Raw genomic sequence first — 25,255 nt, 5'->3', positions numbered from 1 at the left:
ATATAATTTATATTTTTAATATTTACTTACTATTTAATTTTTTATTAATATTTTACTTTTTGTATAAAAACTAAAAATTCATCTTTTTTATATTTTTTCCTTATTATTATTTTAAAAAATAAGAATCTTACTTATATGTAATTACAAGTATTATATTATAAAATTAAAAATAAAGAAACATTAAATTAAAATATTAATTTTTATATTTTTATTAATATAGAAATTTTATTTTAATTATTTTAATTAAATATTATTAAAATAATATAATTAAATTATTTCAAAAAGATAAAAACAATTATTCAATTAAATAAAATTATATATTTTTAAACATATATACAATAATAAATAAAATATTTAATTATTTAAAATTAATAAATATTTATACCATTCACTTATTAATTTGAGGCATCAGTAGTAAACATACTTTTTAAATAAACAGATATTTTCCAAATAATTCATTCAATGTCGTACAAGAAAGAGACTTCCATGTTTTCTTTATTACCGTAACATGAATTATCATCTATCAATCTGTTGATCTTTTGGTATCATTATACTTGGCCGCATTATCCTAGCCGGCTACTAAGCACATAAAAATCACAGTAACCATGTCCATAATTGGCGTATTTTCCGATGTTCATCCCCACATTCCGATATGCATTAATCCCTTTTAACTATGTAACGTGTTTTTACATATTTTATTCTCATACAAGGTCAAGCTTACACACATATCTTGCAACCTATCAGTTCATCAAGAATGTCCCTGGAAGAATCATGGTCAACCACCGACATCCAGGAGGAATCCGGCAAGGCTCGACGGCCGCCTTTCCATCAGAGTGGTTTCGATCCACAAACAGGAATTTACCATTCACTCCACCAACTCGGTGAGAGTCTCCGAATCCCCACTAGACATGACCTTGATACAGCTAGCTATGTCTTGTCCCAGTTCCCGCACCCTGACAATGCTGAGTCGAGAGTTGCGCTTATTGATCTAGCTACTGATCACCGACTCAGCTATGCATCACTCCACAGATCGATCCGTGCCCTTGCTTCCGGCTTGTACCATGGTCTCAGGGTCCGGAAAGGTGATGTCGTTTTGGTCGTGTCACCAAACACAATCCTGTATCCAACAATATGCCTAGCCATATTTTCCATTGGGGCAATCCTGAGTCCTGCCAACCCAATTAACACAGAGTCGGAGCTTGCTAAACAGATACTTGACTCTGGTGCTAAACTTATCATTTCAGCACCTGAAGAGTTGCATAAGTTAAACCAAAATGGGGTGCCTATAGTACTTACAACTCGAATTACTAATGACAGTAATTCCGTATCCATTGAAGAATTGATCGAATGTTGTGATCCTGTTGAGTCCCCGCAGGTCCGAATAATGCAGTCAGACACTGCAGCTGTACTATATTCTTCAGGAACTACAGGGACAAGTAAAGGTGTGATACTAACGCATGCAAACTTTATAGCTATAATGACACTCCTGAAATGGTCAGTTTACGCAACTTCATCTCAGAATGATGTGTTCTTGTGCTTCATTCCTATGTTTCACATCTATGGCCTAGCATTTTTCGGGTTAGGACTATTTTGCGCTGGGATTACAACTGTGTTAATGCAAAGATTCGATCTACAAGCAATGCTTGATGCAATTAAAATTCATCAAGTCAATAATATACCTGCAGTGCCTCCAGTGATACTTGGGCTAGTGAAGCATGCTAGTAAACTTCAGTGCGATTTGTCATCTTTGAGGAGAGTTGGGTCTGGGGCTGCTCCCTTGAGTAAAGAACTGACTCAAGAATTCAGGTTGAGGTTTCCATGGGTGGAGTTAAGACAGGGATATGGGTTAACAGAAAGCTGTGCTGCCGCAACCTTTTTCGCCTCTGATGAGCAGGCTAAGGCACATCCAGGTTCTTGTGGAAGGTTAGTCCCAACTTTTACTGCTAAGATAGTGGATTTTGAAACAGGAATGGCTTTACCACCTCTTAAAGAAGGAGAGGTATGGTTAAAGAGTGGCACTATTATGAAAGGTTACTTGAGAAATGAGGAAGCAACGGCTGCTACACTTGATTCTGATGGGTGGCTAAAAACGGGTGATCTTGGTTATTTTCATGAAGATGGATTTCTTTATATTGTTGATAGGATTAAGGAACTTATTAAGCATAATGGGTATCAGGTATAAGTACTACTGGTTAATCTTTTAGCGATTCTCTTCATCTTGTTTATTGTTATTTAACTTCTGCAAGTTATTTGATTAACTGCAGGTAGCTCCAGCAGAACTGGAAGCAATACTTCTGACACATCCCCAAGTGCTTGATGCAGCTGTTATACCGTGAGTCGCCCTTGTCATCTCTCTCTCTAAACATATATCTATGTGTATTTGTAAATGAATATGATTTTGCAGCCTTGAAGATGAAGAAGCAGGGCAGATACCTATGGCGTATGTAGTGAGAGCAGCCAGTGCTGAGCTCACTGAAGAACAAGTCATTCAATTTGTCGCGAGTCAGGTTAATCTAACAGCTCCTTGGATCTTGTTTCCTCTTTACATTTTGGGATTTCATTTTCCTGAATCGGGTTTTTACTATAACTCCTTGGATATTCTTTTCTTCAGATTCTAAGATCTCATTGTCCTGATTCTGTTTTTCACGTGAAAAAACTCAGGTCGCACCATACAAGAAAGTTAGGAGGGTGAGTTTCATCAGTGCCATTCCAAAGTCTGCTGCAGGCAAAATCCTGAGGAAGGAGCTTGTTTCACATAGCAAAATGCAAGTTAATTCAAAACTGTAGTTCTTTCCTTCTACTTCTACTTCAGGATCAGGAAAGCAGAGAATGCATCTTCAAAAGCGAGCTGGCTGCCCGTCAGATTACTACAGTTATTACAGAAAACCTTTAGGTGCAACGAAGGGGAAGAAAATGGCAGAAACGAATGTAATGAAATAGATTTCTCATCGTGATTCCGTTACTTTATATTACTGTTTACTGAACGCCCTTGTGGCTTCCCAAACAATCTCTTCAAGCAATATTTATCGTTCTGTGCCTTAAAATTTTTTAAGCGTTAGAAGATTCATTTTGATATCAGTAGTAAACAGAGTTAGTGGAGAATCAGAGATGAAATAAAACCCTTCCAGAACTTGTAGCCAAAATCTGGCACCATCAAGCTCAGAAACAGTAATTGAAAGACCATATTTGTCTCTGCACTCTCAATGGAAGCAAGCGCAGATTATCAATATTTTACAAGAGGAAGATAAGGCTAAATTCCCTGGAAAAGTAGGTTTAGAAGAAAACAGAAGTTGTGCAGAACTATTTAAAGCACCTGGTATCAAGAAATGGACATTAATATTTGGTGAACTAGGAAGAAAAGTCAAGCCTCTAATACAAACTTAAATTAATCAGAAACATAAAAATATTAGAACTAATTTACAAGAATTGATATCCAGATCAAAACATATATACGCCGCGCCATAAAGTTGGCTATAAAACCCGGAAAAACTTTTTATTTAACATATAACATCCAATGAAATCTAAAATGTATTAAGACAAACTTAGAGCTGATGGATATCACTTGTACAACAATGAATGAAATAAAATAAAATAATAATAAAAAAAAAAGCTGCAGAGCATGACAAGCAGAAATTCTTGGCCGTGATGGAATGAAAATAAAAATAAAAATAATTCAAATTCGGTGGAGAAAAAGGACAATGTGCCAACAGGGACTGTATTTTTTAACCCATTTTTGACTCATTTCCTTCTATTTAAAACAACCTTGGGACTATAATAACAAAGAAGTGTATCATGGCCCCGTGGGCACATATACATAAACCATAGTCCTTCAAGAAAGCACAATGTGATCTTTGCCGCTGATAAAGATCATACTACTACTGTAGTTCCAGAGAGAAAAATATCTACTTAAATCTTTTGCACAGTTTTGAGGCACTGGCCTTATGACTTATCTAGCTTATTAATTTACCCAGCTATCCACCGCCAGACGCCTCCTGATCCCTGTCTCTGTGAAGCTGCATTAAGCTCTATTTCCTGATCCAGCGCAGATTTCTGTCGTTTAAGTAGTTGTACTTCATTCTCCATAGATTGCAGCGATTCTAGCATCTTTTGTAATTCAGCAATTTGTGCCTGGATATTGCCATTATCCAAAATGAATCAGATTCAGCAAATGGAAAATTTCTGGGCTATGACGCAGTTGATCATCAATGGAGAAAAATAAAAGAGGATACTGAATATAAGAACCTCCTTTAGTCTGCTTTTAGAGTGCCTATTACAGAGATGTCGAAGAAACAAACTGAACCAATTCAGTTTGGTTTAGTTGTATCTCTTATAAAACTCGTTTTAGCTCTTTGAAACCGAAGTTAATTCAGTTTAATTCGGTTAAAAGTTAACATAGAATTTGGTTTAACTGAATTTGTTTTATTTATTAACAAAAATAACTTAGATATTATTTAAAAATCATTTTTTAAATAAAATTTATGTTATTAAGTTTATTTAGTTCGTTCTTTCAGTTTGGCCTCTTATTAAGTTTGTTTAGTTCAATTCTTTCAGTTTGGCCTCTTATTGGGTTTGGTCCACTTTATATTGAAGAAATCAGTTTATTTGGTTTTGTCTTCGGTTCAGTTTGGTTAGGTTTATATTTAAAAAAAAAAATTTTTATTCAATAGGCCTGGTCTGATTCAGTTCAAAACCAAACCGACTGAATGCTCACCTAAAACTTAGGATGACATGTGCCAAGACTGCTAAATTTATTTTTATTTCTTCTTTGATGTAGCTTATGTTTCATTGAATATATTTACATTTTGTAATATATTTTCTGTTATAATGAAAGCCCAACAAGCCATAAGACATGAGTTATTCTGTACAGATCTTCCTTGAATTTTTTATTTTTTTTTTTGAGTTTTAAATCAGGGGAGGAACTTGAACTTGAGATCTAACTCAAGTTGAGATATGCACCTACCATCAGGCTAACCCTGAGGGTGCAGCTCTTCCTTGAAAATTTCTCACTATAAAGATTATCAAAATTCTATATTCACTTCTTAATTACTTCTATTTCTATATTTTCATGTATATATATGTACAAGTCCCCACGGGATCAGGGCGGAAGATATACTTCCCATCCCTGCCCAAGGGGAACGGAAGTTGGGATTACCGGCCTCAATATGGGTTAGTACCAACGGGGAGCGGGGAATCCCCACCCTATACTCGTCCATAAACCAAATGAGTAAACTTTTCTATTCATTAGTCCAAACATTAAGAATATAAAAAAAAAAAAAAAAAAAACAAAAGATACTACAAGGAATCGAGGACATCAGAAGAAAAGGGCAAACCTCCAATTTAAAGCATCTTGATCTCTCAGCTACTAGTTGACCTTGGACGGAATGAAGTTCCTAAAAGAAACATGCAGAAACAATATTAGTATCAGTGAATTTAGAAAAATCACCCATTTGAGAAGATAGCTTCTAGAGCGCACCTTAGACAATTCTGCATGAGTACTGTTAACTTCATCAATTTTTTCCCTAAGCCGAGAATTTTCTGCTCTGACTTCTGCAAGTGACATTTCCAACACCTTTTTGTCTTCTTTAATTGCATCAATTTCACTTGTGATATCTTGTTCGGAAGGATGGCTTTCAACTTCTCTAGAGTTCAAATTTATGTTAGAGAAATCCAGCTTTTCAGATTTGGCCAAGGCATATGCAGCAGTAACAGAAGCTGCAGCTGCAGCTGCTGCGGGTGACTGAAAAATTTTTGGGCGGAGCATATCTCTTGGTTTGAGTCTCATTATGAACACCTACAAGTAATAATAGTCCAGGAAAACATGAAAGAGAATAAGTTACAAATAGATGGATGAAGTATATCCATTATATTGGCATTATAAACAGCACTACATGTGATGGTACACATACCTCATTATTATATTTCCCATTATAGCCTCCAAAGGCAACCAAATGCTTCTCTCCATCAATTAATGTTGAGCAAACGCTGAGTCCCTACTTTTAAAGTTGTATTTAGAAATAGTGCACAGCAGAAAGTGTGAACTTCTAGGTTACTCAAATAAAAAATACAATAGAACACAATTACTCTCTCGTGCGATGCATGATAGTATAAACAGTGTCACCAATTGTCATATTCAACCAAAAATCTTTTGTATTCTTTCTATATCCAATTTTTTTTAAGCAAAGACCAATGAATATATGCATGGGATCCTTTTACAATCATCTTTGATCTGAATTCTTGCTTGCAAGGCTGCAATTCCTTTTTTTTTTCTTTTTGTTCCTTGTTACTGATGTATTGCAGCTAAACAATACTACTGCCAAATCCTGGGTGATGTGATCACATGTTCACAAGTTGATTTCGATAGCTTAATCCTTTTCAAATTCTGCAGCCCGTGAAATTCATTTTGATAATCCAGCTTTTGACAGATTTATGAGTACGAATATTAAAAAAGAAAATGAAATTCCAGCACTTCCAGACAACACAAATCATCAGAAGAAAAACAAAAAGGAAACCTAAAGGTTTTTTTATCATGAATAATAGCAGTTCAAAAGATAACGAGATTGGAAAGCATGAACCCGAACTAATGTAAATTATGCAAAAACCACCTTCCCAATGTTTACTGCCACCTTTCTATCAAGATAAGAACAAATCCACAAGTTTTTGCACAATCATACAAAAGTCCATGCCTCTCATATTAGTAGGAAGGAAAAACAAAATACATTTTACTACTCAATTCCAAAATGTTTCCACAGTATAAAGTAGCTACACATTACGAAAACCAGAATGTGACAAACACACTGACCTCGCTAGCAAGAGGATCCCTTCCCTTTACATTTGTCAATGTTGACCATGCTAACTTAGACATATTCAACACAAGGGTTTCTGGGCAACCTATGAACAAAAGTTAATAGTGGGTTACATAACATCTTAGAAAATGTAGATTAGTTCATCTGATATAAGAGATACAATTACTACATACCATTTTTGTTATCTCCACCACCGACAATGTACCAGTTCTCATCAATGGCAATACCAGCATGACCAGCTCTAGGGGTTACCAAATCACCTCGAGTCTCTGGTTGGGACCACTCCATCTGCAATATGGGGAGATCTTGTCATGGTGAGCAAAGGATCAAACAGACATAGAAACCCCAAAAAAGCAGTTTCCCAGAATTGTACAGTCAAGAAAATTAAATTACATGCATATACATATACATCATAACATATATAAAATTGCAAGGAGGGGAGGGATGGATAGATTTACTAAAAGAGCCTTGATAGTTTAATTAATTTAGGTTAATTTGGTCATTTAAATTATTTTACTTTATATTCATATATTATTCAGTTGATAACTAAAATTTATTTTCTATCAGAATACATAATGTTTTAGAATTCCTATTTTACAGCTATTATTACGCAGTTTAAGAATCCAAGATTATATAATTAAATTAAAATAGAATTCATCCAATTAAGTAAAATTAGACATGATTATTAGTTTAGCTTTAGTTAAGTAATAGTTTACTTATACTTTAAAAATAAATAAACTTTTGTTTTACATGTAAATAGATTTTATTATTTCATGTCTTTTCGTATTGTATTTGTTTGACAGTCTTGTGCACGTGCTCTAACAAAGTGAAATGATCACTCCAATTAAAGTTTAAAAAGCGCTTAGAAGACAAGGACTCTAATTATTAATATCATTAAACTACATAAAAATATAAGAGTTAATTGATTAACCTTTTATTTTAATAAACTAACCAACTTATTTTAAATATATTATTCTTTAATATGACGGTAATTAATTTTATTTTTGTGAACTTTCGATTAAGTTGATTCTGCTAAATTAGAATAGTTATATAATTATATAAAATTAGATTTGTATGAATGCATTTTAGTAATTACAAAACAAACATATGTATCTAAACATATTAACATGGAAAGCAAGGTATAATTTAATTTATTATAATATCTTATATCTTTTAAGATAAAAGAATAATCTTATATCAATGAAAAGTAAGGAAAGGAAGTACATATTAAAAATTAAAATTAAAATACTGAACAGTATAAGTTAAAAAAATTATTTTAAAATAATAAATATTAATTTATTAAATAAATTACCATATTCATTTTTATTTTAAAATTATGTTATCTTTTATTGTGTAAATAATAACAAATCAAATAATTATATTTTACATGCAACGCACGTGAGAAAAAAAAAAAAGACTAATATACATATAGTGAAAATACATCTTTTATATAATTATTGATCAATTTTAAGGAAATTCTTGTACTTTGGTTATTTTCATTTGGTTAGGTTGTTTCCTTTGAAGTAATATTAGATATTTCAGGTTTCTCTAGATCCTAAATTTTTTCCAAGAGTGATTAGAGTTTCTACTGTTACAAATAGGTTTGTAATATAATAAATTTTAGAGATATTGTTAATAAAATTTTGATTTTCTTCTTAATCTCCAGAGAACTTAAGAATTTATTTTCCTGTAGATTAACATGATTACACTTTTCATACTATGCTAGTAGAAGAAGCCCCTACATCTTACTACATTACATATTCTGCATAATGGCAAAATTCTCAACAGTGGTTATCAAAATTATAGAAATAACCACTGCATGATATTGTTAAGGTTGCAAACTGGCATTCATTTTCATAGGTCACCTATGTTTATGATAGCTGCATGCATGTGTAAGAAAGTGTTCCAGAATAATGAGATCACTACAATGAAAGCTCTATAAGAAAGCAAAATTATGCTGCCTTCCCCTTGCAGTGAAAGGAGCCTGTTTCTCTGGTCTGAACTCGAGACTTCTATTTCACAATGGAATAAATCAACAAGAAGTGAAATGCATATGGCTTCACTTCTAAACAAAGAAATTAAAACACAATAATTATTTGACATTCTGTACTCCCATGTAATAATATCCCACCATGTCGCTTACATTTCTAAATGCAAATATAGGTTAATGAAACATATACATATAAGGGATAAACTTACAGTCTGCAAGTCAAGTACATGAAGGTCATTGAAAAATATTGAATGGGAACAGCCACCAAATACTATGAGGTAGCGTTCTGCATGTATTGTAGCTGTGTGATCAAATCTGGGAGCTGGAGGTGTCTGCCTATCAAAACACAACAAAGTGATGCAGAAGACTTCTGAAAACATGCAAGTAGCTGATTGTATCAATAGCATAGAAACTTACGTCGTTTCTAAGACATCCCAAGTCATTTTTTCAAGATCAAGAGCATAGAGATCATTAAGCAATCTCCTACTACCATCTTCTCCACCAAAAACAATCAGCCTAGAACCAACCAGAGTAGCAGAATGCCCCCCTCGTGCTACCTGAGATTTAATTGAGAATCTAGCCATTCAGATTTCTGGAACTGACAACTGTAGTTGTTTCCTTTTAAGATATCTAACAGCTTAAAACAAAGACAAACTGAAAACTGGATTGAACAGCTCGCGGATAGAAAAAAATTTGTCATTATTGAAATTGTTACCGGTGCTTTTCCTGATGTCTCCATGACACCACAGTGATGTGTTTCTAGATCAATAAATCGCACTGCAAGAAACAATAGGAACACAACAGAAATCTCAGCAAAAGACCATTTACAATCACCATCTATTGGATAAGGAAAAGGATAAGATGATCTCTTAAGATGAATGTATGAGGAACAAACCTATCATACTATCCGAGGATTTCTTGGAATGTCCACCAAGGAGAAGGAGCTTATTTTCCCACTGAACCTGACAAAAGTGAAATAATTTGACTCAGTGGATAATTGAAAGCATGTTAAATGCTACGCAAACATCTAGAAGTCTGACAAAAACAGAATATAGTTGTGTGCTCAATATGGTAGAAGGCAGCTCTAGTCTGTCTGTTTGTGTTTACACAAATCTTACCATACTGTGATCTGAAGTAGCCGGAAGAACTTCCTGCAAACCATTTTCTTCAACTTTGTCAGCATGCAAATCAGTTTTGAGTTTTAAACTAGACCATACTGAACTTCTGAGATCGAAGACCTGCAAAAATTATCAAATGGAACATAAGAACATGACTGAAAAGGATAAGAATTCATATGCATAAGCAAACAGATATAGTTGACACCTGAACATCAGATAAGTACCGGCCATTGCGACTCCCACCAGAGACATAGAGTTTCTCATCAGCAATTGCTGCAGCATGCTAGAGTGAACAGAAAAGTGCATGATCAGTATCTTGTTCATGAATTTCATTATAGATATCGAATATTCAGCTGAAAAAAGTTCGAAATAACAATGTCCTTCAAGGATAAAGATTTAGAATTTCAAAACGCTCTTTTTCCATTAGAGAATTAGGATTAATTTAACAACAATTACCACCTTATAACGAGCTGATGGTCGTACACCAGAAACAGGTATTGCTACCCATTGCTCATAGGTCAATTGTGAAAACCAATTGTCCACAATAATATCCTTATTAATCTCCTCTGTTCCCATAGAAGCTGGTTGTGATAACTCTGACTTGTCACCTGATATTGAAGAAAAGAAATTGAATGCATTAGTTGCTGGGCAATTTAGCATCTATCTTATGCTTTGCCAAGTATCAAGGTACCAATTGTAACTCATTACCTCAACAATGTGAAGTGAAATACTAACAGTTTTTAATAAATGAGAACTATAAATATTAATCCCACTTATAAATTTTTATAATTAAGCAATAAAAAGAGTTAATAAAGAAAGAAATTAAAATTCCAAAAATTTTTAGACTTGAGAGCCTCAAGATAAATTTAACAGTTCTTCCTTGCCATTCTATTGTTTGTTCACAGATTCAATTACACCCTATCTTTTGTCTATTATGTGCAGTATTTCAATAGTTCTTTTATTTAAAAGGCAATAGTGCATTGAAACAGACTAAAGATTGTACACATAAATATACATTTGAAAAGAAATAATAGCCACAAAGTTAAAATATCAAGAAACTCCTAGAAAGAGTGGAAGGATGCTAGAGATCCCAACTCTAAACTTCGCCCGTGCACTTTAGTACCACCTTATCAATTCAATTTCTAATAAAGGAGAAAAATTTGCCCCAAAATTACGCATCTTTAGATTTCATAAATATCTGTAGGCTACATCAAAAAATTAATCTTTTGAAACACTGTTCTACCCTATATCTAATGGAAAACATTTTGATTAGAATTCAAGCATTCTGTCTAGTCATACATGTGATGCGAGCATGCAGTGACTGTAATTTTATCAGTATTTGGATGTTATAATTAGGTATATTTTAGGTCTTGCTTTTAATAAAAAAAAAAATGAATGAATTAAACGAAAACTTCCATGAAATGAATTTTTTTAAAGATAAAAAGATATCTGCTATGCACAACCATTAAAAGAACGAGAACATGCATCATTTTACAAGACAAATCACTTCATTAATAAAGTAGCCTGTGCATCTATACTAGATCCACTAGTAAACCAAAATTTTGAAAGCTATCTATCTTAGAAAATGGAGACAAGGCAGTCCCTCCTCAAACATATCATCCAAGCCACTAACTCCCATCTCTCTTTCCAACAACCACTCAGGAAAATATTGATGAACAGAAAGCTGCATCAACGACCACAATGCCTAACCAATAACCAATGCAAAAAGAGATGGTTGACTGCAATATTTTCCCTCATTTATTAGAGATAATCTATAGTCAAGAATCAATATCCTAAGCAACAAGCACATGTCAATTATAATAGTGACATACCCTGCACTATACACACTAAAATGCATATAAGGCATTACACAAATACTCAGGAAACGAATGATGAAAACTTGCAAGATGCTATATAATAGGGCATTGGCAAATGTCCTAAAATGTATCTGACACCTGACAACAACAACAAAATTTTCAACATTCACAATTTGCAATGATTATCTTTAAAATTTTTGAATAAAGAAAAAGAATTCAGAACCATAACCTAATATAAAACAGCTCTTCTTTAATTCATCTACGATTAATAATAGCTATAAAAGAACAGTAACACTGCCTCATTCAGATCCAGACATTGTATTATTCTCATTTCTTCAAATCAAAATTTAACATTTCCTTTTCAAACTTCTAGCACACTCAATCAATAATCAATTCAGCTTCAATCAATGCATCAAGTAAAAAACAGACATATTTCAAAAAGAAAAAGACAATTCAATAATTAGAGAAAAAAGAAACAGAGCAGAGGTAATGTACCTGAACAGATTGTGATTCAGATCAGATCGAGACTATACAAGAATTGATCGGTGGATCTGACAGGAAGGGACGGTGTTTGATTCTCCGTCTGTCAGTGTGATGAAACGAAGAATCATACACCTGTAAGCATATGTAGTGTAGAGAGGTAATAGCAGCTGTCTCGCTGGTTCGTTAACGACTAAAAAGACTTTCGGATTGAGGTTTATATACTCTGCTACAGTGTTACCTTAGATCTTCCTTTGTTTATTTTCACAAAGGAGAAAGGACATATTATTATTATTATTATTATTATTTTGTTAAAAAGAAAAAGTCATTTTCAGTGCCAGGTCAGCAATGGGATCTGGATTTCTGTGGAATCCAATATACATGCTATTATCGTGGTTTTAACATATAAATTTTTAGTGTATACCTCTTTTAGTATTTTAACTTGTTTTTTTAGCTCCTTTAATATAAAATACTCAAAAATAGTGAGAAAAAAAAAAGTATAAAGAAACCCTGTGAAATACTCGAAATATTTAAGCTCTATTTGATTATTTAGATCAAAAGTTTCTTAAATTCTAAATGAATTTAAATATTCTTAACTAAGCTTAATAATCTAATTAAACTCAAATAATAAATTTATTAAAATATAATAATAAGATAACTAAAATTTATTATTTAAATATTAAAAATTTCTTATTCATTTTATCGATCTATTCTAATAGCTGAAGTTAATTTTAAATTAGCTCAGATTATACTTCTAGTTGAAGAACATGATAACTTATTTTTTAATTTTATTTTTGAAAAAGATCCTCTTTTAAATCTTCAAATTTTAGTCTATGTTGAATTTATAATATTTTTTAGTTAATTTAATAATGAAAACTTTTTAAGAAAATCTACATATTAATTTTTAAGATCTAAATTTTTGTTGACATATGTGTTTAATTTTTATCCTATAGAATTTTTATTTTGACATGTGTATTATTTTTGACACATAAATTTCAAGTTTATAATTTTTTAAATTAATTTATTAATTAATAAGTTATATTTCTAATTAAATATTAAATCTAATTCTAAAAATATATTATTATATTTTAATATTATATTAATTAATAAATAATTTTCTAATCAGAAAAATATAATATATAAATTATATTTTAATATTGTATTAACTAATATATTAATTTTTTAATTAGATAATAATTCTAATTCTAAAAATAATATCTTAAATTATATTTTTAGTATTATATTCAATAATAAATTAATTTTCTAATTATATAATAAATGTTTAATCCTGAAAATAGTAAAATAAATTATAGTATTAATAATATTAAAATTAATTAATAAATATTTTATTAAATTATATCTATCAACTTAATTTTATAATAAAAATAATAATAATGGTTATGTAATAAATAACTAATTAAATATAAATCCTACACATCTATCAAAATTGATAATATTCTTACCAGTTTATAATGCAATGTAAAACCTTAACTTTCAATTTTTATTTCAATAAATATGTATATTTATTTTATAGTGATTAATAAATAAATAAAATTATTTCTTTTAAGGAAAAAATGTGAAAAAAAAGTTGTTTTTTGTATGATATTATGGAAACAACTGTAAATCATATTTTCTTGCCTAAAGAGGTTACATACATGCATGTGGGTTTGGATTTATGCTACTAGCAATATCATGAATCAAGATGAAATGAATAAAATCGATAAAGCTAGATGTATAAATAAAAACCAAATATATTTATTTTTGTTTTTCTTTTTTTCTTTTCCCTGGTACTCAGGCCATTATTTTATGCAAAAGATTATAAGGATCAAAATAGATATTGGCAGTTCATTATTGCATTCATCTAAAGCCACAATTTTTGTATTTTGGACCTATTTGATGTTATGTCAACAACATTCAAAGCCCAAATCAATTCTCTAAGTTCGGCCCAATGTGATCCAATCAACAGTTTAAACTAAGGGCCTTTAGGAACTATCATTTCTACAGATTCCTGGCTACATTACTTTCAGTGTCCCTTACTTTCAATGTTGCTGCCTTTGAGGTCTGTTTCAACAAAGTAAAGTTTCTAATCTTTTAAGAGGAAATTACGTCAATACTATTTAAAAAAAATATTATTTATATTGATGTCTTTTTTTTTTCACTTATGCTTTATCTCTATTTCTTTTTTACTGGTTTGACTTTCATATACAACTCCAATCAAAATAAAAAACACCAAAGTAGATAATTTCATTATAATCTCTAGAACAAAAGATGATTTTTAAAAATCAAATATTTCTCATTTCTCCACTTCTTCATAAGAGTAACCGATGACATGTCACAAGATTTCAAAGATACAAACATGTTATCGATACTTATGGCTTATTTTAGAGGTGCTTACTCATTTCTCGACTGTCTCTCTTCCAATAAAGACAACAACTATTTTTCTTATGTCATGAATTCTCTCAAAAATTTCAGTTCTTATTATTTTTTATATTTTTTCTTTTATCTTTCTGTATGAATTTCAGGTGGACATTGAGGTATTTCTATACGGGGCCTTTGATTAGTTATATCTTATAAGGCTCGATCTTTATAACCAATTTACATCTTTGTATTAACTTAGTCATGGTGATTGTGTCGATAACGATTCTCTTTCTGATTATTTATTAACTGGGTTTTATATGTCTGTAGAGAAGAATGCTCATGCGTTTGAATAGAAACATATCAAGTTCAGTCTAAGGTGAGTATGATATATTGTGGATGATTTGCTGAAATGATATTGTATGCCAATTTTTTTTATTGGTCTTTCTCATAGCATAGCTTTGGACTGATCCATTAACTATTGATGATCTGATTAGATGAGTGTTGATTTAATTCAAGCAGCGGTTGTAATAGAAATGTTGAGAAGTTACTTGGAAATATGGGATTTCCAAATCATGGCATTATGGCTTAACTTGCAAATGTACTTCAATGGGATTGTATTTGTGAGGTTCTTGTAGCTTGTTTTTCCCTCTTTGTTCATTGTATTGTTATGATAAGTATAATTTACATAACATGATAACGCTATTTGATATTGATATACATCTTTCTTGTTTTTCGATAATACTAAATATTGAAAATTATAACAGAAACTAGAAGTTTCTCTGGTTTGCTATCATCTTTGTAAAGCTACTAAAATCAGCAAAAGAAATCACCAACATGCATGACGAAAAAAAGTCACTAATGCAACCCTTTAGTTATAAAAAGGGTATTTTAATTTTGAAATCTTTGTTTTGTTTGATCTAAAGGGTAGAATTATATGTCATTAGCTAATACGGGTTCTCATTTTCCCAAACGATTAATGTCTTCCAATATTTGCTCGCGTCTTTCACATCACACCTCGACAATACCAAACTCATATTTAACTTTTTTTGAGGTGACCAACTCTTATCAATATGATAATTATTTCAGATTTACCTTATATAAGGTATATTACCGATCATTGCTGAAGTTTAATTTTAATTTTAACATTAAATTTTAATTTAGCTTATTCAAATTTAATTTTGTCACAGACTTAGTTACTTCCGCTAATTAAAAATTAACACATAATATATTATTTCTTTTATTGACTATTTTTAGGATGTGTTAGTCTTTCATCTGATGACTAAATTATAATAATAATATTAAATTTTAAATTATTAAAATAAAGGATATAAAAAATCAAGTTACTAAATTATAAATAAATTTAAAATTCAATGACTTTTAATAATTACCCCATTAATTATTTTTTTCACCAATAAGTTATATTTCATTAAAACCGAACAACTTATCATATAAGGGTGTAAAAGAATTAGAATATACAAATAGACATTTAAATATTATTTTTATAATGTCTCAAACACTTTTAATTTTAAAAAAATTTATATAATAAATACATAATATAAATAAAATTTTTATCAAGATCCCCGCAGGTATTAAACTAATTCTTCTCTTCATTGTTGAGCTTGGATTGCTGCCCAATATGGCTAGCCTCCCTAACCTCCTATTAATAATAATAAATACACTAATTATACTAATAAATTCATTCTAAGTATATGCAGAAATTATGTTAAAATTCATGCTATATCTACAATACATTAAAAGTTTCAACTCTTTTTATCAAAAGAAAAAAAAAAAAAAAGGGTTTAACTCTTGACAAACTATAAACAAATGTTTCCATACTTGAAATCAAGAAACATTGGCAAATCGCTGCAATTTAAAATCTGTGATTCATTTAATTCAAGTTAATGAAAAGGTCTTGTGATTTTTTTTACCTTACCAGCGATTGTATCTAAATTCATTAATATAATTAATAGTTTAGGTATTAAGTTCCAAAAGAAATCTAATTACTATAAAATTGATTTTATCGGAATAAAATTCTTTAACCTTGTTAAATTATCTAAAACTTGTTTGATATAATTAGAATAAAAAACAATTAAATTATAAAATTACTTTTTATCTTTTCTATTATAAACCCAATAATGTTGATAATTAGCTTTCAATGAAAATTAAATTAATAAAGAGTTAAATATTCGTATAATCATAAGCAATTAACATTGTAGATATAAAATATAAAATATTTTACTTTTAAAATATTAAAATATCAAAAAAATACTAGAAAACTTTTTATGTGAAAAAGGTAGGTGTGATCAAAATTTATGAATTTATCCCACTAAAGTAAGAAAGGAATTCATGGGAAGCTGGAAAGAGAAGAAGAAAGGATATGATGGTATGATTGAAAGCAAGCATGCTCTATGGGAAACGGAGGCACCCCAAAAGTAGAAGCGAAGTAAGATGCCATTTGTCATTGTAAACAAGCCTTCATTTCAAGTAACACCACTCACATCCATCTTTCTTCTCGACGTTCCAATTTTGGGGTTGGTTGCTGAGTTAGTGGGCCTTTTCTTCTTTTTCTTTCCTCCTCTCTTTTGTGCCCTGGGATTTCTAGAATTTCCAGAGTTAATATATAATAATATTGAGTCCAACCCATTTTATGTGATACGTGTTCGCTTCTCAGATAATCTTTCATTTACTACAGGCGTTTTTAGAAATAATTATTTCATCTATATATTAAATTAATAATTCAATTTTAAATAATAAAATATAAAAATTTATATATTATATTTTTATTTTTGTGTTTATTGAAATATATAAATTAATATAATTAAAAAAAAAATTTTTTACGGACTCCCACGAGCGATGGATATAATATTCTATATAATATATATCTAAATTAAGACATAATAAATATTATTTGTTGTATAAGTATAGTGACTCTTTTAATGTATATTAATGATTTTGATAATAAAAAATTATAACCTTATATTTTTTATATAATTACATTAATAATAAAACTAATACAATAATTAATATTTTTTTTAATAAAGAGAATAATCACGAGAAGTTTTCTAAGGCAGAAAATATCTTTTTTCTGTCAATATTTCTATGGTTCCGTTCATTTATTAAATGTTATTTTCTATACTTAATTTAGTATTTAATGTACACAAACATTTTTTAGATAAAAAATTTAGACTAATTTCTATAGATTAGAAATATTTGAAGTAATAATAACAGTGTTGCAATGTGCAAACAAATAATTAGTCACTAGAAATTTAATTATGTACTAATCTTTTATAACAATTTGATCTAGTACTAGTTATATAATCGTGTGTTGTATAAACTGTTGCTATTATTTTAGTTATATATATTTTTCTTATTTAAGAAATTAGATTATCTTTCTTTATTTTAAAGAAATTATACATGTGGACTAATAGTAAATTATGTAAATATAATAAAAGATCAATATAATTTATATTTTATAAATTAGTAATAATATATTAATAAACTTTTGTATTATATTTAATTACAAAAATAATTTATCAATTTTATTTATATAAATTATATAATTAAATATTATCATTATACTCACACATCAATACTATATTTATTTTCTGATTCATACACATATAAATATATATATATATAGTAAATTTTTTTATAATAATGTACTTAAAACCAAATAAAATTTATGACTATGAGGAGGTTATAACTTAATAAAAGTTTGAGTACTGAAATTTTTTTTTTAACTTAATACTTAATTTTGTTGAACAGAAATAAAATACTTTAATATCTGTCATAGATTGAATATATAGAGAAATATTTTTTAAGATAAAATTTAAAATATTTATAATTTATTAATGTAATATAAAATTTTATTTTATTTATAATTGGCTTAAATTGACATAATTTTTTTATAATTATATATATATATATATATATGCTAAAATATAATATATTGGTTTGCCAACAATTTCCAGTCTCTATCTTGTACATGAATATTTTAATAGATAGCACGGAAACATGCGAAGAATGCTAAATTGCTAAGAGATGTGTGGTTGTAGCCAACAAGAATAAAATGATATGATGGGAATTGGCCAGCGGCACCAAAGTTCAAAGCTATTGGCATTTGATAGTGGCATATGTTTTTGTTCAAAGTAAATAATGGAGAATAGAGAGGACATATGTCACCAAGTTACAACAATATTATCACCCATATAATATATTATAATATTAAGAGAATATATATATTACATACACCCATTTGTGGTTATTAAAATAGGCAAGAAACATAATAATTAATTACAAAACCCAGATGATGATCTAGACTAGAACTAGTGACAGTCCATAATGCCATGTGTTAATAATTTGTTCAGCATGAAGCCAAGGAAAATGTTCTTTTATTTTGTCCCTTGCAATTGTTCAAACTCTAATTTTGAGTGAATTAGGGTTTTAGCCTTATTGGGCAATGCTAGATCAGCTTCCATTTTGCAAGTTTATCTCCTAACTATTATTGATGATTATGATCATACCAATTACCACATGGGATTCAATATTATCCTTCTGCAGATTGTGTAGGTAGTTGAGTTTAACTCTGTCAAATTAGTTGAAATTCTTTTATTAATTTACAATCCTTTTCCTACTCCAAAAAGAAATCCGCATAAATATACCAGCCGAACTAATTTCAATAACTTGAAAGACTAACTCAAACTTTTGGATCCTGATGGCTTGAGCATAAATGTATAATTTTTTTTAATTGTATTTTTATGATTTTTAGTATATAGATGGAGACATACACTTGATTTAGGTAAAAAAAAATTAAAAATGAATTGTATAATTCTTAATATTTAGAATTTAGTAAAGTAATACTACAAAATTCATCTATTCTTATCGCAATTCTTACCCACTTAACGTGGCATATAATACTAGTCTCAAAATATAAAAATAATTTTATAAAAATATTATACATCACATATGGTAGTCAAGAGTTAAAAAATTAAATATAATATTTTATATTTTCTTTATCTTTATAATGTATATACTTACTCTATAGATAATTTGAGAATTTATTAGTAATAGTCAGTTTATTTATTTTTAATGTTCATCACCAAAAGATGTAATTAGTAACTTGTTAAATCAATTTTCTAATTTTAATAGGTTAACTTATAACCTGAAAATATATTAATTTAGTATTTAGTCTTAAGAAAATCTAATTAGTTACTCTAATATTAATTTTATAAATTTTAGAATATTTAATAAGGTAGTTCATTTATAATCAGATATTTAACTTACTAAGTGAAATCTAAATTACCTAAAACAACCTAAGTGATTGAGAAGCATTAACTACTTAATATCAAAAGGAAAAAAAAAAAAATATATATATATATATATATATATATATATATATATATATATATATATATATATATATATATAAGGAAAGCCAAATCTAAAAATGCCCCGACATTGCATGCGTATTTAGTTGGGTCATGAGGTTTTGTTGCGCATACATTACCGCATTTTTCTAGAGTATCATTATCTCGTCTTACCATTATAAGAGCCTGTTTGATTCGGTTGATCGATACCGATAGTTGGTGCTGATAAATCAAATCATTTGGTAATATTTTATTACTAATATTTTGTTACTATGTGATCACTGAGGAGATAAATTTATTGTTAAATATATTTTATCTTATTATATTATATTCTATATTATAATTAATTTTTTAGCTCAATTGTATTTATTATTAAAAAAATCTATAAAAGTTATTTTAAAAATAAAAATTTAAATTTAAATTCTACTAATTAAAATTTCTAGTTTCAAATACCATAATTACAAATATTATAATTATTTAACTATTTTTAAAAAATAATTTTAAAATAATAACTAATTATTATATAATATTAAAAATTAATTATATGAGATCAATTTATTATAAATTACTATTAATAAGTTTTAATAAGAATAATAGTGTCCAAATAAAAAATAAATAAAATCAGTTATCATGTGATATAATTAGCAGCTGATTGAGACTAAATTCGCTATCAACTGTTTTTTTTTTAAATCTTTACTAAATACTTTAATATAGTTATTCAATGAGAAACAGTATCACCGCATCAAACATCTGAACCAAACACCCTCTAAGTCTATTTTTTTAATTATAGACTATTAATTAAATATTATTTTAAATAATTTATTTATTTATTATGTTCTTCTACTAATATAATCATCAATGGATTCAATTATAATTTTTAGTTATTTATACAAATCAAAATTTATAGTTGAATTTTATAGTTTTCAAGTATTACTAATTAAATTATAAAAATAAAAATAATATATTTAATTAATTAATACTTATGTACTATATATAATTGACTAATATAATATTTAATTATGTTAATAAATAATTAAAATAAAAATAATATAGTGCCATACACCTATGGTACATTATAATGATTCTTTACATAACCTATTCTTATTGAGACCAATAATCGAGTCGAAATATATGAAAAAATCTTATTTAAAATAAGTGTGTAAATTATAATAAATAATTATATATATATATATATATATATATATATATATATATATATATATATATATATATATATATATATTATATTTGACATTGTATAATTTGATATATTTTTTATTAATTATTTATCGATTTCCTATATTTTAAGTGACACAAAGATAAATACATATATGCCAAGTCAAAAACAACATATGGAATTGAATAAGCACTTACTTAGTGTAGTGAAGTGATCTAGGGCACTTAACATTGCATGTAATTCGATCATCCTTATATACTTAGACAAACTATATATCACTGTAAATAGAAGTAGAACCCAAATCACCATTAGAGAGTTGGTGCATTAATTCTTGAAGGGGAGAGAGACAACTGTAAAAATGTATATATATAAGCATGAAAACTATATGCACTCAAAAGTTGAGCTTTAATATGAACAGGAAGACAAATAAGAAATTAAGTGGGCATGCATAAATGCCACTACTCTTCTTATTTTTATAAAGACACCTCAAGTCAAAAGTGGAGTTTTATATCTGTACATACAAATAAGTATAAACAAAAGTTTAATTATTCTTTGCAGAATGAAAGATATGGCAATGACAAAAACAGAAAGTAGACTGTCCTCCACCACCACCACCCCCACCACCCCCACCACCTACACTCACCACTCAATTTAATAACCTAACACGCAGGCACGGTTCTTTCCTTTCTTTTTTCTTTCTTTAAATCATCATCATATCATCTAGATTACTAAGTGATCGAAGCTACTAGAATATCAAGAAACTTTACAATGCCTTTAAATAGGGTTACAACCTTAAGCATTTTCAGTCACCCGAAAGCATTCGCCTTCTGCTCTCTACTACCTAGCAAGTCACACTGCTTACATTATCTATACATATATACGCACATACAAAGTGTTCTTGATTACATTACTGTTTGAGGTTTGAAAAGTTCAGAAAATGGCAAGTCCAAGTCCAAGAGTGCTAGGTGCTGCATTCTTGGTTTTGCTTCTTATGGACCTATGTTTTGCTGCTAGGTCTTCAAAGGACCTTTTTGGCAGAAGTGGTGGCGGTGGAGGTGGAGGGGGACAAGGTGGTGGTGGAGGTGGTGGTTCAGCACTTGGTTCTGGTTCTGGTTATGGTTCAGGATATGGGTCTGGAGGTGGTGAAGGATATGGTGGTGCAGGAGGATATGGTGGTCTAGGAGGAGGTGGTGGTGGTGGAGGAGGTTCAGGGGGAGGAGGAGGTGGTGGTTCTGCTTCTGGTTCGGGTTCAGGTTCAGGTTATGGGTCTGGTAGTGGATCAGGTTATGGGTCTGGGTCCGGTGGTGGGAAGGGAGGCGGTGGAGGTGGAGGCGGTGGCAAAGGAGGAGGAGGTGGCGGAGGTGGAGGAGTAGGAAATGGGAATGGGTCGGGTTACGGGTCAGGTTATGGTAGTGGAAGCGGGTCTGGGTATGGAAGTGGAGGAGGAAAAGGTGGGGGAGGAGGAGGAGGTGGCGGTGGAGGCGGAGGCGGTGGAGGTGGAGGTGGCGGTAGTGGTAGTGGATCTGGATACGGTTCAGGGTATGGAAGTGGTTCGGGTTATGGTTCTGGATATGGAGGAGGAGAGGACTATGGGTTCCCATGAGCAAGAACAAAAGAAAGTGAAAAAAAAAAAGTACGTTTTAGGTAGCAAAAAAATGGCATATTTTGTAAGTTTGGAATAAAAATTGCAAGTGGTAGTAGTTCCATTGCAATTGTGCATGTACGGCATTTGGTACTAAATGTATACCTCAATTAATCATTGTTACGTGTCTTCACATATTATGTAATCAATAAAGTTTTTTAGTTCCTAGTATACATGTAACCATTTGCATTTATTTGGTTAGTTTGAAATTCCCTCTTTATTTCTTACCTACTAACCTGATTTTGTTTTCTTACTTTCATTTTGGATTTTATCCCATGATATGAAATAAATTTATGGAATTTTTTTTAAATAATTTTAGTCTATCATGTTATCTATAGATCAAATTAATTGATTTAGTCCGATTCAATTGATTTGGTCTATAAATAATGTAGTAGATCGATTCTATTTATAAGCAATTAGTTTAGTCTGCAGATAATATGGTAGATTGAATTTATCTAAAAAATATTTATATCCAAAAGCATTAGGTATTTATATGTTTTAAATAGAATGAAAATTAATTTAATATTTTATATAATTATAGTTATAGTTAAATTAAATTCTAACAAATGAATAACACATCAGTAAGTCAACATATTTTTATGTGGGAATTAAATTAAATTTTAACTAAATATTTTTATGTGGGAATTTTTATTAATAGTATTTCTAAGTATTAAACTTTGAAGTAGGAGTTGCTCTCTGGCCATTGGTGTAAAGTTTTATCCCGAAAAAACAGAAAGTTGCTCATCTGAAATAAAGAGATATCATCTTAAACTAAATAAAAAGCCTTTTTATTTCCATCTATTTCTGGTTGAATTGTAACAAAAATATAACTTATTCTCTTGGCCATATTTGCATCAAAGAGGAAGAAGGAAAGGAGAATTATTTTCTGGTATATACAAAAATAAATTATTAATTTTACTAAGCTAATTATACAAACTATTGCATCAACAAAAAATAGTCCAACACACGAATTTAGAATGTAAACTGTTTTAGTTAATGTTACTAATTTTATTTAATATTTCTTCAATTCAATTTTCTATGAAAACTACAGTTTTCAATATAAAATGTAAGAATTAATTAAATTTAATAATATCTATATTGGTTATAGAAGGATATTTTTAACAATTATTTGTTAGACCAGCAAATAAAAAAATGGACTATAATTTAAGATGAACTAGAAAATAAAAGACAGTTTTTTTTTTTGTTTTTTGAGATGGAGGGATTAAAATTTAGGGTTTTTACATATATACCGAAATGGACTGAAATTTTTTTACTTTTACGATCTAAAATTTGAAACTCTTTTATCTATATATATTTTTCTTAATTTTGTACTATGATATTCTTTTGATATTTTATTGGTATTATTTTGATATCTTTTTGATATTATTGGTATTATTTTGGTATCTTTTCAGTATCATTTTTTTAAATAAAATGATGACAACATCATTTTCATCCTTCATTCTTATTCACTTTTTCATTGTTATAAAAGTTCAAATCACAAGTATAAAAACAAAACTATTATTCTTCTTGGCATATACTTAAATGACTTTTCTAGTTTTATTTAAAATTAATAATAAAGTCCAATTTGGCCACTGACCTTATTGTTCGGGTTTAATTTAGCCATTTTCTAAATTTTTAGACATTTTAACTTAAATCTTTGCTTATTTAGCTCAAATTAACCTTATTTTTTTATAAAAATGAGAGAGTGAGTTATGCACTTCCTAAAAAGAGAATGGATAGAATGAAAAATAAAAAAATATTAATTTCTTATACTAAATTATTTAAATTAAAAAAATATATTAACATTTAAATAAAACACAATAAAAAAAATAAATATTGCTACTGTATTTTTACTATTTTTTTTTTCTTAATAAATAATAATGGAAGAGACAATTACAATCGCAGTGGTGCCGAAGGCGGTGTAGGTGAGAGCAGTTTTAGCGAGAATAATGATGGTAATAACTACTTATTGCTTAATTATATTAACTGTACTAAAATTATAAAATAATTTTTAAATTATATTATAATCTTTTAATTACTTTTCAAGAGAGTGTGACTTTCACTCTCATTTTTTTTCAACATAGGATTAATTTGAGCTAAATATACAAAGATTTGGGCTTGAAAGTCCATAAATTTGAAAAATAACTATACAAAGATTTGGGCTTGAAAGTCCATAAATTTGAAAAATAACTAAATTGAGCCAGTATGAAAAGGTTAGTGGCCAAATTGCACTTTATTCCTTTTGGTTATATCTTCGTATATTTTTAACCGCATTTTAATATATTTCTTATATATTATAGTATATTTTTTAAAACACACATCCTCATATCATCAAACACATCTTTATATCATCAAACATGTTAGCTACTATAATATATATATATATATATATATATATAATATCATTCAATTTATGGATATTAAATATAAAGATATAAAATTAAAAAGAAATTTTTATCTCATTTGACTGGTTTTACAATGTTACAAATTAAATTAAATGATAT

At 29.1% G+C, this 25,255-nt stretch overlaps 3 protein-coding genes across 3 annotated transcripts; 2 read left to right on the top strand and 1 right to left on the bottom strand.

Annotated features, from left to right (window-relative positions):
• The first annotated feature begins 527 nt into the window (after positions 1-527).
• LOC8279911 (probable CoA ligase CCL5) lies at positions 528-3,230 on the top strand. The gene is made up of 4 exons (XM_002532579.4): positions 528-2,176; positions 2,265-2,332; positions 2,405-2,507; positions 2,662-3,230. The coding sequence occupies exons 1-4, from the start codon at positions 755-757 to the stop codon at positions 2,785-2,787; spliced, it is 1,719 nt and encodes a 572-aa protein (XP_002532625.1). The 5' UTR covers positions 528-754; the 3' UTR covers positions 2,788-3,230.
• Positions 3,231-3,643: 413 nt separating this feature from the next.
• On the bottom strand, positions 3,644-12,470 carry LOC8279910 (acyl-CoA-binding domain-containing protein 4). Its single transcript, XM_048375874.1, has 14 exons — positions 12,224-12,470; positions 10,371-10,519; positions 10,117-10,194; positions 9,912-10,031; positions 9,689-9,755; positions 9,509-9,570; positions 9,211-9,350; positions 9,003-9,129; positions 6,977-7,091; positions 6,800-6,888; positions 5,907-5,990; positions 5,474-5,791; positions 5,331-5,390; positions 3,644-4,128 (listed from the first exon to the last, which is right to left on the bottom strand). Exons 2-14 carry the CDS (start codon positions 10,485-10,487, stop codon positions 3,964-3,966), a joined length of 1,542 nt encoding a protein of 513 aa, XP_048231831.1. The 5' UTR covers positions 10,488-10,519; positions 12,224-12,470; the 3' UTR covers positions 3,644-3,963.
• A 9,261-nt stretch (positions 12,471-21,731) lies between these two features.
• On the top strand, positions 21,732-22,922 carry LOC8279909 (putative glycine-rich cell wall structural protein 1). Its single transcript, XM_002532577.4, has one exon. It carries the CDS (start codon positions 22,047-22,049, stop codon positions 22,710-22,712), a length of 666 nt encoding a protein of 221 aa, XP_002532623.1. The 5' UTR covers positions 21,732-22,046; the 3' UTR covers positions 22,713-22,922.
• The last annotated feature ends 2,333 nt before the right edge of the window (positions 22,923-25,255 follow it).

The sequence above is a fragment of the Ricinus communis genome, chromosome 6 (genome assembly GCF_019578655.1).
Source record: "Ricinus communis isolate WT05 ecotype wild-type chromosome 6, ASM1957865v1, whole genome shotgun sequence".
NCBI classification, from domain to species: Eukaryota; Viridiplantae; Streptophyta; class Magnoliopsida; order Malpighiales; family Euphorbiaceae; genus Ricinus; species Ricinus communis.
Note: the sequence above shows the minus strand (reverse complement) of the source record. Positions and strands in the feature narration are given on the sequence as shown.

Excerpts from the sequence above, each read along its gene's own strand:
- LOC8279911 (XM_002532579.4), top strand. The coding sequence starts at position 755 with ATGTCCCTGGAAGAATCATGGTCAACCACCGACATCCAGGAGGAATCC. Across the intron at positions 2,177-2,264 it reads TTAAGCATAATGGGTATCAG|GTAGCTCCAGCAGAACTGGA; the intron begins GTATAAGTACTA and ends GATTAACTGCAG. Across the intron at positions 2,508-2,661 it reads TTCAATTTGTCGCGAGTCAG|GTCGCACCATACAAGAAAGT; the intron begins GTTAATCTAACA and ends GAAAAAACTCAG.
- LOC8279909 (XM_002532577.4), top strand. The coding sequence starts at position 22,047 with ATGGCAAGTCCAAGTCCAAGAGTGCTAGGTGCTGCATTCTTGGTTTTG.
- LOC8279910 (XM_048375874.1), bottom strand. The coding sequence starts at position 10,487 with ATGGGAACAGAGGAGATTAATAAGGATATTATTGTGGACAATTGGTTT. Across the intron at positions 6,889-6,976 it reads TGGTGGAGATAACAAAAATG|GTTGCCCAGAAACCCTTGTG; the intron begins GTATGTAGTAAT and ends TTTTGTTCATAG. Across the intron at positions 5,792-5,906 it reads ATGGGAAATATAATAATGAG|GTGTTCATAATGAGACTCAA; the intron begins GTATGTGTACCA and ends TATTACTTGTAG.